This window comes from Calonectris borealis, chromosome 9, assembly GCF_964195595.1.
Source record: "Calonectris borealis chromosome 9, bCalBor7.hap1.2, whole genome shotgun sequence".
NCBI lineage: Eukaryota > Metazoa > Chordata > Aves > Procellariiformes > Procellariidae > Calonectris > Calonectris borealis.
In genome coordinates, this window is record NC_134320.1 from 979,633 (window position 1) to 992,037 (window position 12,405).

Below are 12,405 nucleotides of genomic sequence, written 5' to 3' on the forward strand. Positions count from 1 at the left end.
CCCGCCCCGTCCCTCGCTGACGGGCCTCTCCCGCCGTCCGGCCGCTCGCTCCTCCTCCGAGCCGAGCCTGCCGGGAGACAGAGACCGAGGGCCTTCCGGCGGGGCAGCGGGGGAAGGCGGGCCCGCCCCGGGGCTAGCGGCCCTCCTCCGCCTCGCCCGGCCCGCCGCGCGGGCGTCCGTCTCCCCGCTGCAGTTCTGTTGTCTCAGCGAGTGTTTCAGCCGTAAATAGTTACCGGCGGTCTTGCTGAGAGGCAGCCTGACTAGAGCCCGTTTCCCCGGGCGTGCGGAAAGCAAGAGCTGCTCCAGAAACTCGCGGTTGGAACATGGAAAGACTAAATATGTACATTAACAAGGCCTAGCCTGGGTGCTAAAAATGTGAATCTTGCGGCCTTATTTAATCGGATAAAGTAATCATGGTGTTAGTGAATTGCGGTTTTTTTTCCTTCACTTACTGCGGGACAGTTACGCAAACAGACTTGATGTCCCTGCTATCTTGGAAGTGGCATGGCTGTTTTTAAACCACATAAATATTTCATAGGCTGTGTGGTTGGTTTTGGTTTTTAAAGAAACGACTATCAAAGGAACTATGCTTTTTCATATTGCCCATTTCCACAGCAAATAGCAATCCCGACTGGGAAGAGTTAAGTATGTCAGTATGGGTTGCACAGCCGAGCGTTGGAGTGCACCCACAGTCACACCAGTGTCACCTGCGCGTGCAAGACGGGGACCAACCCGTCCCCCCCTTGCGCTCACCTCTCTCCTGGTGCCTGCGTCCACAGGGCGTCCTGGCTCATCCCCTCCTCCAGCATCTCGGCCTGCAGCTCAAACTTCTGCGCCAGTTTCTGCAAGCTTGAGTCCAGGTCTGTGAACTGAGCCTCCAAGGTTTGCAGCTTGGTTTCTACTCTGAGGGTTGGAAAACAATGGCATTTCATAAGGACTTGGGCATCAACGGTGGTGCTTTCTGCCATCACAGTGGGTGGCACTTATGTTGCACTGTGAACTGCTCCAGACCCCATTCTGAGCCTCCTACCAAGCTGTATGAGAACATGCATCACTAGAAATTAAGTTTTTTTGATGTGGCCCAGGTCTTTTTGGCCCTTCCCTGTTGCAGAGGTCTTCTAACTTTTAAGTACAGATGCAAGATTTGTATTTAGATACGTCCGCAGGTCCCAAGCATTTGCATTAACATTAGTGGCGCAATTTTTTTCTCTAATACATTTTGAGGTGATTTGTGCTTTTACTTGTAGTATCATGATCTTTTGAATGGTTTTCATTTGACATTGAGCAGAACTTCTCATTCTTCCTCAGATTAAAAATGATGCAAATAATAAACAAGCCACCTGCAGTGTTTCTCCTCTCCCATCAACTCGTCCTGCCCTGGTTTTCCCTTTTATAGGACTGCCCTTCCACAGAAAACTCTGCGATAAGAAGACCTTAGTGAAACAGCAATAAGAAAACTGCTTCGTAGCGGGTGTTTATTAGCTGCTTTTTCATTACTTAGTATCTGTTGTGTTTTTCCGTATTTAAAAAAAAAAAGGCAAAAAAAAAAGGTGCATCTTTGTACTCTCTTAAATTATAATCCTAAAGACGAATTTTTGAGTTTGAGCTACTCCACTCCACTTTTGCTTACGAAAACTGCCCGGTTTAAAACAACTTACTGTGTTTAGGGACACAGTGTGAGGGAATGCAAGTATTTATGCTTTGTACCCATTTGCTGCTCTTCACTCTAGAACTAGGGTATGCTGTCCTTCCGGGGGTGGTTTTCATGAAAACGGTTTTCTTTAAGTTTGCCTCAGTTAGCTGATTTACGTCGAGGTGTGTTCTTGAGAATCCTGAGGATCTCAAAGCTATCAAAATATGAATCGTTCAAAGTCCCTTCCTAAATACCAAACAAATACCTTGGTACTACGTACTTGACAAGCAGTTTACTAGCGGAACATCAGCTACTCCTTAAAGACTTTTGTGATTTTTCTTTGCATTTTACTGGCAGAACTTAAGGCTGTATGAGTTAAATGAAAACCATGCCATCACTAAATTTTATTATGGACAAGGTGCTACATTTTTTTTTTTAGCTTCTTTCTTCATCCCCAGTTGGCTCCACTGTTTCTGTTACTATTATTATTGTATTGTTCTAATGTTTAGGGAATTGGATTCTGAATTGTGACCTTCCTGCGATAAACACTGTATTAATGTCTTCACCTTGTTTGTTGTGGTTCTATTTTATTGATCTTTTGGCTGAACTTTTTTATGAGGACAAAATACACAGTAGCTTTCAGGTGATGACATAAAAAAAAAAATTAAAAAAACATAAAAAACCCTCCAAACAAACAGAGGTTAACTTTAGATTGTATAAACAGCAGATTAAATAATTTACCAATAGTTTTCCCTTCTTTCACGTGTACTCCACGGTATTTTAAAGCCTGTTGTTTTAAGAGAAGGACCAAGAACGCCATTGCTTTGCTACCAGTAGCTCCCCCCTCTACCTGCCTTCCTCTTCTCCCTCGCTCCTTTGGGTACTGCCTGCAGTTGACCTGAACAAGGAGGAAATAAAAAGGCATCAACAGTGGCACATTTTTCTAAGTCTCCCTGACCTTAATCCATTATCTGTCTGACAGATCCTTGTCTAACGATTTTCTGTTGTTTCCTGAGGCTTGTTTCCTGTATGATCTTGTGAAAGCTGCTTACATCCTGATCTTGCTTTGGTAGGACTTTTCTTGCTTCAGCAAGATTTTTATTTGTCAGAGCCTCCTGTCTCCTGCTGGGTCACAGTAGAGATTTTGAAACTGGGCATAGTTGTTTCTGGGTGTTGGGTTTCAACTAATTATCGTCCATCGTGTTGCACATAATTTCTGGAGTAATTTGGGGGCTTCACCCATTCAAATGTATTTCTGTGTGCATGCTTGCCATGAGAATTCTCGGACTAAAATAGAATTTTAATTGGAAAATTGAGCTTGTGTGATGTAGAAATGCAGATAGTTCAGAAGAATTGGAATAGCTGATATGTCGTAACGGGACCGAGTCTGTCAACACAGAGAGAGCAAGTGTATAAGTTGAGGTGAGGTGGGTCGATATTTGCTGTGAATAAATTTCAGATCCACTTCACACCTATAGCTGCACAAGCAGAGAACAACAATGTAATAGGATAATACAATGTGGCAGCGCAGAAACCCCAATAGTAAAAATTTTAGGAATAAGACGGGGGAAGCACTTTTTGAGAGAGGGGAATTGTCAGAAAATGAGTATATTCTTCAAGGTTTGCCGTGTGGATGATGAGTGCCGTCCTGGGGGAATACTTGCCTGTGAATTGCTCCCTGACTGCAGCTTTTTATCAGGGTAAATAAGCTTCCTCATGGCCCGTTCTTGCGAGCTTTTTCCTCTACAAATAATAGTAAAAGTTATCAAAGATCTCATCATTAACGCTACTGTCAGTGCTGTAGTTGTTTTTCAGCGGCCTTTAGTTCAATGCTTTAGTATTTGACCAGTTCTATCTTTCCAGCACTTTTTTGATACGGGGTATATTGCCTGTCTGTAAATTACGGTTGTGTACTTTTAAGCATCTGTAGCAAACATTTCAGCATCTGTTAATTTTGGTTCTAAAAATCTGTTCAGTTACACCATGGTATGACCGATGTCCATAACTAATCTTCTACAGCTTTTTGTAAATTCTGATAGAATCAGCGCTGCTGTTTCTTGATCCAAGTTCTGAATGAACTCTTCTGAGGAAGAATGGATTAAACCTCCCGCTTTCATTTCAATCACAACCTCTAAACACTTTTTCCTTCAATGTAAATGAAGTTACTACTGAGTGGGTGACCTCTAATGTCTGTCTAGTGTAGGCACAAACCACATCCCCATTCTTTACCAGAAAGCTTTTAAAGTTCATCTCTTCTTGTTAGCATACAGAACTGTACTTGGAAGATTTGCAGTAAGAGATCTAGCAGTCCTGCTTTTCTGAAAGTGTGGTTGTATGCGTAACCTTATTTCTGCTGTTCAGGCATTTACAGAAAATGACATTTTTCATTACTTTAGAGCCATTGTATTGGTTTTATTTTCCAGGCCAATACAGAGCCCCACACTTTTCCACAGCTCTTCCTGTACAGTCTTCACTTCATGGTACCAGTTAGACGCACACTTCTTCAATCAGTTTCCCACAGACTTAATTTTCACTTCTTCCTTCAGGAGTGATTCCTGTGTTTCTGTTTCTCTCTCTGGTCAGGTCCCTAGTACCTTTTTTTGTGGTTACCGTTGTGTGAATTGGGAGTCATAAAAGCTGTTGGTGAACAATGTTAGTATCTTGACCAGAGGAGCAGTCTCTTACCAAGTCTATCAGCTGGTGCTTGATACCATTTGCACAGCACCTTTAAAGGTAGTATATGACAAGCCATATGTGAAAGTCCACTGAGAAGGAACAGTCTCACCTGTCTCTAACTGTGGAGAATTTCAGACCCTTTTTCAAGTCTTCTTCCTGAAGAGCCGTGCTCATGGCCTGTATTTGATCCCGCGATTGTTGTCTGCCCAGCTGGTTAGAGACACCATCTACCAGCGACTGTGCTGTCGCATTGCAGCTGAACACGTGGACCGGTGCCAGCAGGGGCAGCTTGGGCCGGATTATTTTACATGAAGCCAATGAACCTGGCGGTCAAGCTTTCCTCTTCTGAGTACAGGCTTTGAAAATGGAAGGTGAATCAGCGTCACCTATGTCCCAGTTCCTCAGCAACAGTGATTTTTTTTTCTTTAAACTTACAAGAAAGGTCTGTTCTCGGGGTGTTTTTTTTTTTTGTAATGATAACCACTTACTTCCTATCTTTGAACCCTCCCGACTCTGAGGCATTTTCCCAAATTCAGTTCATCCCAAATCTCCCATTTACAACAGTAGCAGAGTACGAACCCGAATTTCCCGTTACCCGTAATCACCCAGCAACGCTTCATGCAGCAACAGGCCTTTGCTGATGGAGCAATTGCGCAAATCCTGCAGCAAACCGCCAGGACTAGCAGTTTGCAGGCTGGCCGGAATGGCGTTCATGAAACGGTGTAGCTTGTGGCCCCATCCCCCCTCCCTCCCCAACGAGTAAAGGAGAAGCAGAAGATTGCTCATGAACCCCTCCCTTCCCGCATACACACAATGTATATTTACATCTTCTCCATTACCCACGAAAATTTCCCAGGAAGCACAGGTTTGTTGCGCTAACAGATAGTCTTGTCTCCTCTCCCCTGCCCCAGTCCTCTACAGCCCTCGTCCTTCCCTGTCCCTTAGCGCAGTGCTAGCACAACCCTTCCGTGACCTGTTCAACGTCTCGTTCAGGGAGCGCAGAGAGATGCTGGCTTTAGCCATCCTCCTGGGCAACACGAAGAGAAGAAAGAAAAGCCGGAGTGGGCTTGATCCTCCCTCCTGAAGCAGGCAGCGACAACCGGGACAGGGGATCCGACTCCTGCTGGAGGTTGTTTGTACCGAGGCTTTTTATAGATTGTATATCCAAATATAGGTCATAGATGCACACGGACACATGCTCGTGAACATATCACATACGGAACTACGTGTGTGGCTGCTTACTCTGACTCACTGATCCAGTCTGTCTTCGTACACAAAATTCATTTAGAGATGACACAAAAATGGGTACTTACACTATTCGGCTTTTTTTGCTGTGTTTTGGCTTCATTTTGCTGTCGTGCCCACTAGTTCGTGTCTTGGGCCAAAGTCTCCTGCTGTTAAAGGCTGAACAAGCAGATTGCTTTTTTGCCTTTTTTTTTTTTTCCCCCTGTTTAAAAGGCATGATGGTAAAATCAGATCTGGATGAGAATGAGTTGTATTTGGTTGCAGGGAGCTGCTTTGAGGATGCAGGATAGCTAAACCAAGATGCTTGGAACCTCTCCCATAAAGGTCGGACAGCCAGCACAACTGGCTAATGATTTTCAGGAGCTGGGTATGCAAAAAAAGAGCTGGAAATTTTTCCATCAAAAAGAAAAAACAGAAGGCAGATAGATAACGTGCGTCTGGTAACAGCACAGCTAGTGAAACAAGACAGCTCAAACCCCACATCAGTGAAGCAGGTCTTCAGCCAGTACCAGGCATTCAGTTTTGTGAAACTTAAGGACAACCTGAGAAAAAAAGCTTTTTTCCTTTTAATTATTTGCCCGTTCTATGGGAAATCCAGCATGAATTGAACACATCAAGAGCTGCAGCATTCCCACTTAGTTACATTCTCCCCACCTTCAACTTGCAAATTAAGAGATGCTTCTAGCAAGCCATAACGGCCAAGTTCTGCTCGTTGTGTTTCTAAAGCTTTGGGAAGACAGTGGAAGTATTTGGGTAAGGAGGAGCCGTGCCTTTGGCCCTTTGCGATCCCCCTGTGACGGGGTATACAATACCCTTCTTGACACAGTTTTGCACAGCACATAAGTTTGGCAAAATAGTGACTATAACCACAAGGGAGCAGTGAGAGAGAAAGCATTTATTAAGACAAGTGTAATAGTTATTCTTCCGTGGGATAAACAACTAAATGCATAAGACAGCTGACCTATTAAACAGATGTTAACATTTTCCCCTGCTCTTCCGCTTACTGCAGTGTGAAAAAATTCAATTGACAATGACGGTTTAAGTAATTTGATTACTCATTAGTTAGTTGATGCTTCTCTAGTCTTATATGGAGCTGCTGACAAACTAATGAAAAATATATTTTCACTATGGCCAGTTTACACTGTGTCACCGTTTAATGGGGAGAGTAAACGAAAGCACTGAAATAGTTCAAAATGCAAGGAGCTCAGCCAATGACTGCTCAGCATCCTCATATAGCATCGTGGGTGTCCCCGTTAGCGTGAATTTCTTCCTCCAACCTTAATTACATCAGCTTAGTCATGAACGAATATTATCCCTAAATCTATTGAAACCCGCTTCACTTAAATTCAAGAAGCAAACTGCCAACCCTGCGAGAAACAGCTGCAGCCAATACCAACAGCCGCTGAAAAACATAAGGCGAGGCCCGTTACATGACGAGTACACAGCAAATCCCTTCCCCTTCTGAAGGACGCAGCAGGTTTCACTGTTCAGTTCACTGTCAGCTCATTTCAAACGCTCTGAGAAGTGGTTTTTCCCCACAAATTTCTTTAAACATCTCAGTGTCTAAGGTTCTGGCAATGGATACACAGATACAGAACTACTCTGATCAGCAACTAATACTCTCTTGGAGCCTTTGATCTCTGCGCACGAGATCCAGTTCACCTTCTCTCCGTGCTCAATGGTTAGCTTTGGTAAAACTCTAGCGTGTTCATTTGAAGCCACTTCGTTGAGCTTTCCATCTTTTCTGGTGGAAGCAGGTGCTTGGGCCTTCCTTCTCTGGAGAGATTTTGCTGGACTCTTCTGCTGCTTTCCAACGTCACTGCTGACATCCCAGAGCAAGACTTTCCCGTCATTTCCTCCAGTCAACAACCAGTATGCTTCTGGCATAAAGAGGACCTGGGACACTCCCAAGCTGTGACCCTGAAACTCCAGCTCACGTTCAAACTTGACACCGGTGACTCTGAATATTCTGACTTTACCGTCTTGAGCTCCGCAGCCAAAGATGTTGCCGCATGATGCGACAGACAGGGAATGTGCAAGTGGCGGGTTAAAGAACTGGCCAGCTGACTGCGGACTGTCTTCCTCCGTTTCACACTCCTGCAGGTTTGTGGTCCACAGGGGGCGAGCTTTCTGCAGGTTCCACAGCATGACCTTGGGAAAAAAGTATCAATCAATAATTTATCCATTTCTGATTTTAAGTAAAATCAGATCTTTCACTAACAGTAAAAAAAACCCAACTACACTTCTTGCTCTAGCAGAGCAAAGACTATGCATGAGTGCAAGAGATGCAAGATGTGTTGTGAGGAGAGGTTGAACTTCACCTGATAAATACGGCAATCTTTATGGCACGCTTTCCAAACCCTCATACTGCCCTACTCAGCGGAGTCAATGACTCAGACCTTTAGACCACGAAATGGATGAAAAAGCTGTTCTAAATGCTTTTGCATTCATCTCAGCAGTAGTAATTATGATATACTGCACATCAATTATTTAAAAGGAGGGACATGGAAACGCTAGCAGTAAATAGAGATCATTATCATTCTGAATTTTAGTTCTGTTTCTGCTACATTCTTGTCCTAAAATAATCACTTCTGTGAACGTGTTTGAAAAATGGAACAGCAAAAGGCAAACAGCAGTTCAGGCCCTAAATTTTAAACAGACATATATGTATTTTTTTTACATCCAGCAAGAAGGTCTGGTTTGTGCTATTGCCATATCGAAGTAGGGCGTGCTTTTCCTGATGAGATGGGGGGAGGTTGTGCTTCTAGACTTCCTTTTAAAATGCCACCCCACCCTCAAGCCCCTCATGAAGCAATAACCGTGCTTTCAAATGAATCCTGCGTCTCTCATACAGCAATTCAAATATTATAGATTTACATTGCGCCAGTTAAAAATAATTCTCTCAATGCTTTTGTAGCATCTGAATTGATGATGAGCATTTCCAAGGCCAACAGATAGGAAAGCGCAAGTCAGTAATGCAGTACTGGTGTGTTGTTTGCTTTTTTAGTCAAAGTTTTAATTTGTTATTAATAAAGATATTCCTCCACTTGTCATCTCCAGTAGAACATACAGAAGTCTTTGAATTTGGGCCACAAGAGTTATCACACTGGCTCTGCATTTCTGGAATCCAAACCACACCAAGACATCCAAAATATATTGTTTCCTGTCACTTTTCTGTTTTAGCGACTGCTGTTGCTGCTACATTGAACCTACTTTGCTACCAATGAAAGGGAAAACTTCCCACGACGACTGTGCAGAGCAGAGAGGCTGTGTCTTAATGCTTAAGGCAAATACTCCTGTTTTCATCACAGACAGCACTGCATCAGCTTTATGAATTCATCAAGCGCCAACAAGTTTTCTGCAAACTAAGTATTTTCTGTCCTCATGGCATTTTCCCTGCTTCCATGGCACTCCTGAAAAAAACACCTGCAACCTAAATTTCAGTTCTCATCAGCTACTGGCTTCACTGAGGGCTTGACATGCCAACCCAGAACATGTTTTGATACTCGTAGAGCTCGTAACTTGTCCAAAGACATGCTGCAGCACAGCATTTTTAGAGTATTGCAGCTCAGCTTCTCTTTGTGAAATGATGTATCTTAAAGCCAGCCTTGATGCGGAAAAATGCTCTTTTCATTGCACAAAAACACACTAACGAATGCCTACTATTTTGTGATACTGACTTTCACCTAAAAACCAACTTGCCAAGTTACAGTAAACCATACTAAAACTAAAGAGTCACAAAAAAATAACCATTTCACTCACACAGAAGTGGTATATAAATGGTTACAATTCTGATAAAAAAGGTTTCCAGCCTATGAATCTGCATTTTAGGGACCTGAAATGAAGCCAGCCGTCTGAGGTGCTGAGCATATACTCCTCTCTGACTGACACTTTGGTACCTCTGAAAAGAAGTTTCTCACAGTACTTCATTTAAAACCCTGCATCCATCTTTTAGTCAACCTATGAATAAAAAAAAAAAGAATTTGGAAAATTTCTGAAAATTTGGCGAAGTCTAAACCTGGCAGACCTCTATCAGTCAGCCCCTATTTGGACAGATATACTTACTGAATTTGTATGATCCATGGCTTTGATATGGAAAAATACCGCTTAAACTAAATATCAAAACGTATTTGTTCTAATTGGTGTGAGATGTGCTTAGGTTTTAAGAGCATAGGGTGAAACTGCTCAACGCTGTCAAAGCAAACTTCACCCGAATACCGCTAGAGCCACAGAAACCTTTGTAGAAGTGACAGTTTTAATCTCGGGCTAAACCAGGAATGTGGTTAGATCTCAATCACTGGAAAAACAATTACTGAAAAACATCTGTTCTGGGTGGCCAGCTTCGGCAATGTAACTCAAGACTCCATTAACTCCTAGCACGGTTTTTCTCCACAAGAGGCGTGCAAAGGACAAAGTTTCCTTTGGACGAGCACAGAGAAGCGTAAAAGGCAAAGAGGTTCCAAGAGGTTAATCAGAACAAGGGATAAATTTATAAAAATGACTTGTCCTTACAGTGGTACATACCACCTGGATAGATATTTATCTACCTGGTGTAAGGTATTCTTGCTAGCATACTGTCTGCTTCAAGCATTTTGTGTTTTTCTATCATCTGCATTTTGTCTGCAGCCATAACTAGGGACAACTTCTGGTTTTGGGTCCAACGGAGAGCTAAGGTGGCCAGAGCATGCCTTGCACCGTCTTCTCATTTCCCCCCACCCCACCCACTTCTATAATGTAACTATTAATGAAGATAAAAATAGGGAGAGGAACTGCTGAGTAGAAAATGGCACAAACAGCCTTGACACTGTAAGCTTCTCCACCAAAACTACTCTAGAAAAGTTAAGGAGCTTTCCAGCAACTGCAGGCTGTGCACCCTCAGTCTCAGTGAAAGTCTGTTGGTGCCTTGCTACACAGGTGGGTAGTTACTGTTTCGCTTCTCTAATAACCATCTACTTGTATGCAAATCACCTGCATGTCCAGTCCACAGGAAACAAGGCTTTGAGGCCTCTGAGGTCGAAAGACAACAGAGGAGCAGATGTTTGAGTGTCTCAGGGACCGGCTGACTTTCTTGTTTTCCAAGTCCATAACCTTTATTGCCCCTGAGTCATCTGCCGCAGCCAAGAAATTGTCGGTCTCGTTCACCGAGAGGCAGTTGATCTCCTCCTCATTCACGTGGAAGCGTTCAACGGGCTCCTTGAGGGATCGAACGTCCAGCAAACTGATAGTTTCTCCGTGGGAGGTGTACAGCCTGGTGGGACAGCGGGGAGAGAATACCACGGAGGTCACGTCGTCTGCCTTCGGGAGCTGGAGCTGTCCTGCCGGAGTGCCTCCCCCATCCCAGAGTGTGAGCTCGCCTCTCTCCGCGCCTGAAGCCACCAGCCCTTCCGTGTTTACGTTCAAGCACAATATAGAGGACGAATGTCCACCAGTCCATTTGACTGCCATATTTCAGGGGCGCCTCTGAAACAAAAAAACCAAAACCCTGAATTGAGGTGTTGGTTGCATTATGGCGGAAAACTTATCTAAGCAACAAGATCATCGCATTGACTGTAATGCACGCTACTTGAAACTCTAGCATCCAATTGAAAGAGGCACCTCTACAGATCAGTACCCAAATGAAGCTTTGGCTCAAACAGCATCGATGTCAGCCACGACAGCGTGGAACGGCAGCGGTGCGGGCACGTCTACCTGTGCGGTACAGGGAGTGGATCTGCTCCTCTGACGTGGCTGCCTAGGTGAGAGCTGCTTCCTTGCAGCACGTAAGAACGCAGAGTGCCTGACAAAACAGGGGCACGGTGCCTAATGGAACGTACTGGAAAGGAGCAAGAGGAAAACAGCAAACTGGTAATTTTCTTGTGACTGGTAAACACTAAAGCATGTTTGCATAAAATGATAAACAGTGGCATCTTTTTAAAAAAGCATTACCGTTTTAAGGCAGGTAGTTACAAGGTTCACAACAGGTTTAGCTGGACCTCAACGCAGCTCAAGAGTGCCCATCCAGCTTACCGTGCTCCTGGCCCGACTGCCCACAGCAGCCGTGCGACGGGTCCGTTTAGGGGACCAAATCAGCAGAAAATGAAGTGGGGGAAGAAAACGAGCAACACAAAAGCGCAACAAGTTTTGGAGAGACTAGCACGCTGTGGGGGAAAAGCAGAGCTAATACCAGGGGTAGGGGCGCCGACGGCAGCGCGGGGTTTGCGGGACGGAGCTATGGCTGTCCCGGCACCAGCTTCGGCGACCGCGGCGCTGCCTTAACATCTATGGTTTTATGGCGTTATTGGGCAATAAAGGGTTTATTTTTGTTTTTTTTTTTTACCATGTTGTTTTACATGTGATTTTTGTTAAGCCTGCTCCAAAGAGCAGCTAGAATTCATTCAATCCACCCGGAAAATTTCAGACGTGTCGATTAAATAAAATTACAAAAAGCGACGGCTACCTTACCCGCAACTCGGTTCGCAAACCCGCGGTCCGGGAACGGAGGGAACGTTTTCCCGGCTGCCCCCTCCCGCCCCGCAGCCCCTCGCACCGGTGGGCCCGACCCCGGCTTTTAGGAAGACAACCACCCCGGCACGGGGGAAGCCGGCTCCTCGGGGGAGCTGACGCAGCTTTGACGCTTCCCCAGGGCGGGGGAGCCCCGCGCCCGCCCCCCGCGGCCCCCGGGCCCGCACGGACACCGGCGGCAGCGGGGGGGGGGGGGAGGGCGAAGCCGGGCCCGCCCCGCCCCCGCCGGGCCCCTCAGCGCCGCGCGCGCCGCCTCACCTCACCTCCGCCGGCCGCTCCCCCGCGCATGCGCGTCGGGCGGGGCGGGCGGCCCGCGGCTGTGATGGCGACGCCGGGCGCGCGCGCCCCCT

At 45.3% G+C, this 12,405-nt stretch overlaps 1 protein-coding gene across 7 annotated transcripts; it reads right to left on the reverse strand.

Moving 5' to 3' along the window:
* Nucleotides 1–6,431: 6,431 nt before the first annotated feature.
* WDR53 (WD repeat domain 53) lies at nucleotides 6,432–12,384 on the reverse strand. 7 transcript variants are annotated; one of them, XM_075157849.1, is made up of 4 exons: nucleotides 12,314–12,337; nucleotides 11,243–11,366; nucleotides 10,523–11,014; nucleotides 6,432–7,705 (listed from the first exon to the last, which is right to left on the reverse strand). In XM_075157849.1, exons 3-4 carry the CDS (start codon nucleotides 10,997–10,999, stop codon nucleotides 7,118–7,120), a joined length of 1,065 nt encoding a protein of 354 aa, XP_075013950.1. In that variant the 5' UTR covers nucleotides 11,000–11,014; nucleotides 11,243–11,366; nucleotides 12,314–12,337; the 3' UTR covers nucleotides 6,432–7,117. The 7 variants fall into 7 exon arrangements, with proteins under 7 accessions (XP_075013950.1, XP_075013952.1, XP_075013953.1 ...); XM_075157851.1 differs by lacking the exon at nucleotides 12,314–12,337 and adding an exon at nucleotides 11,480–11,978; XM_075157852.1 differs by lacking the exon at nucleotides 11,243–11,366 and having other exon boundaries at nucleotides 12,314–12,384.
* Between the last annotated feature and the right edge of the window lie 21 nt (nucleotides 12,385–12,405).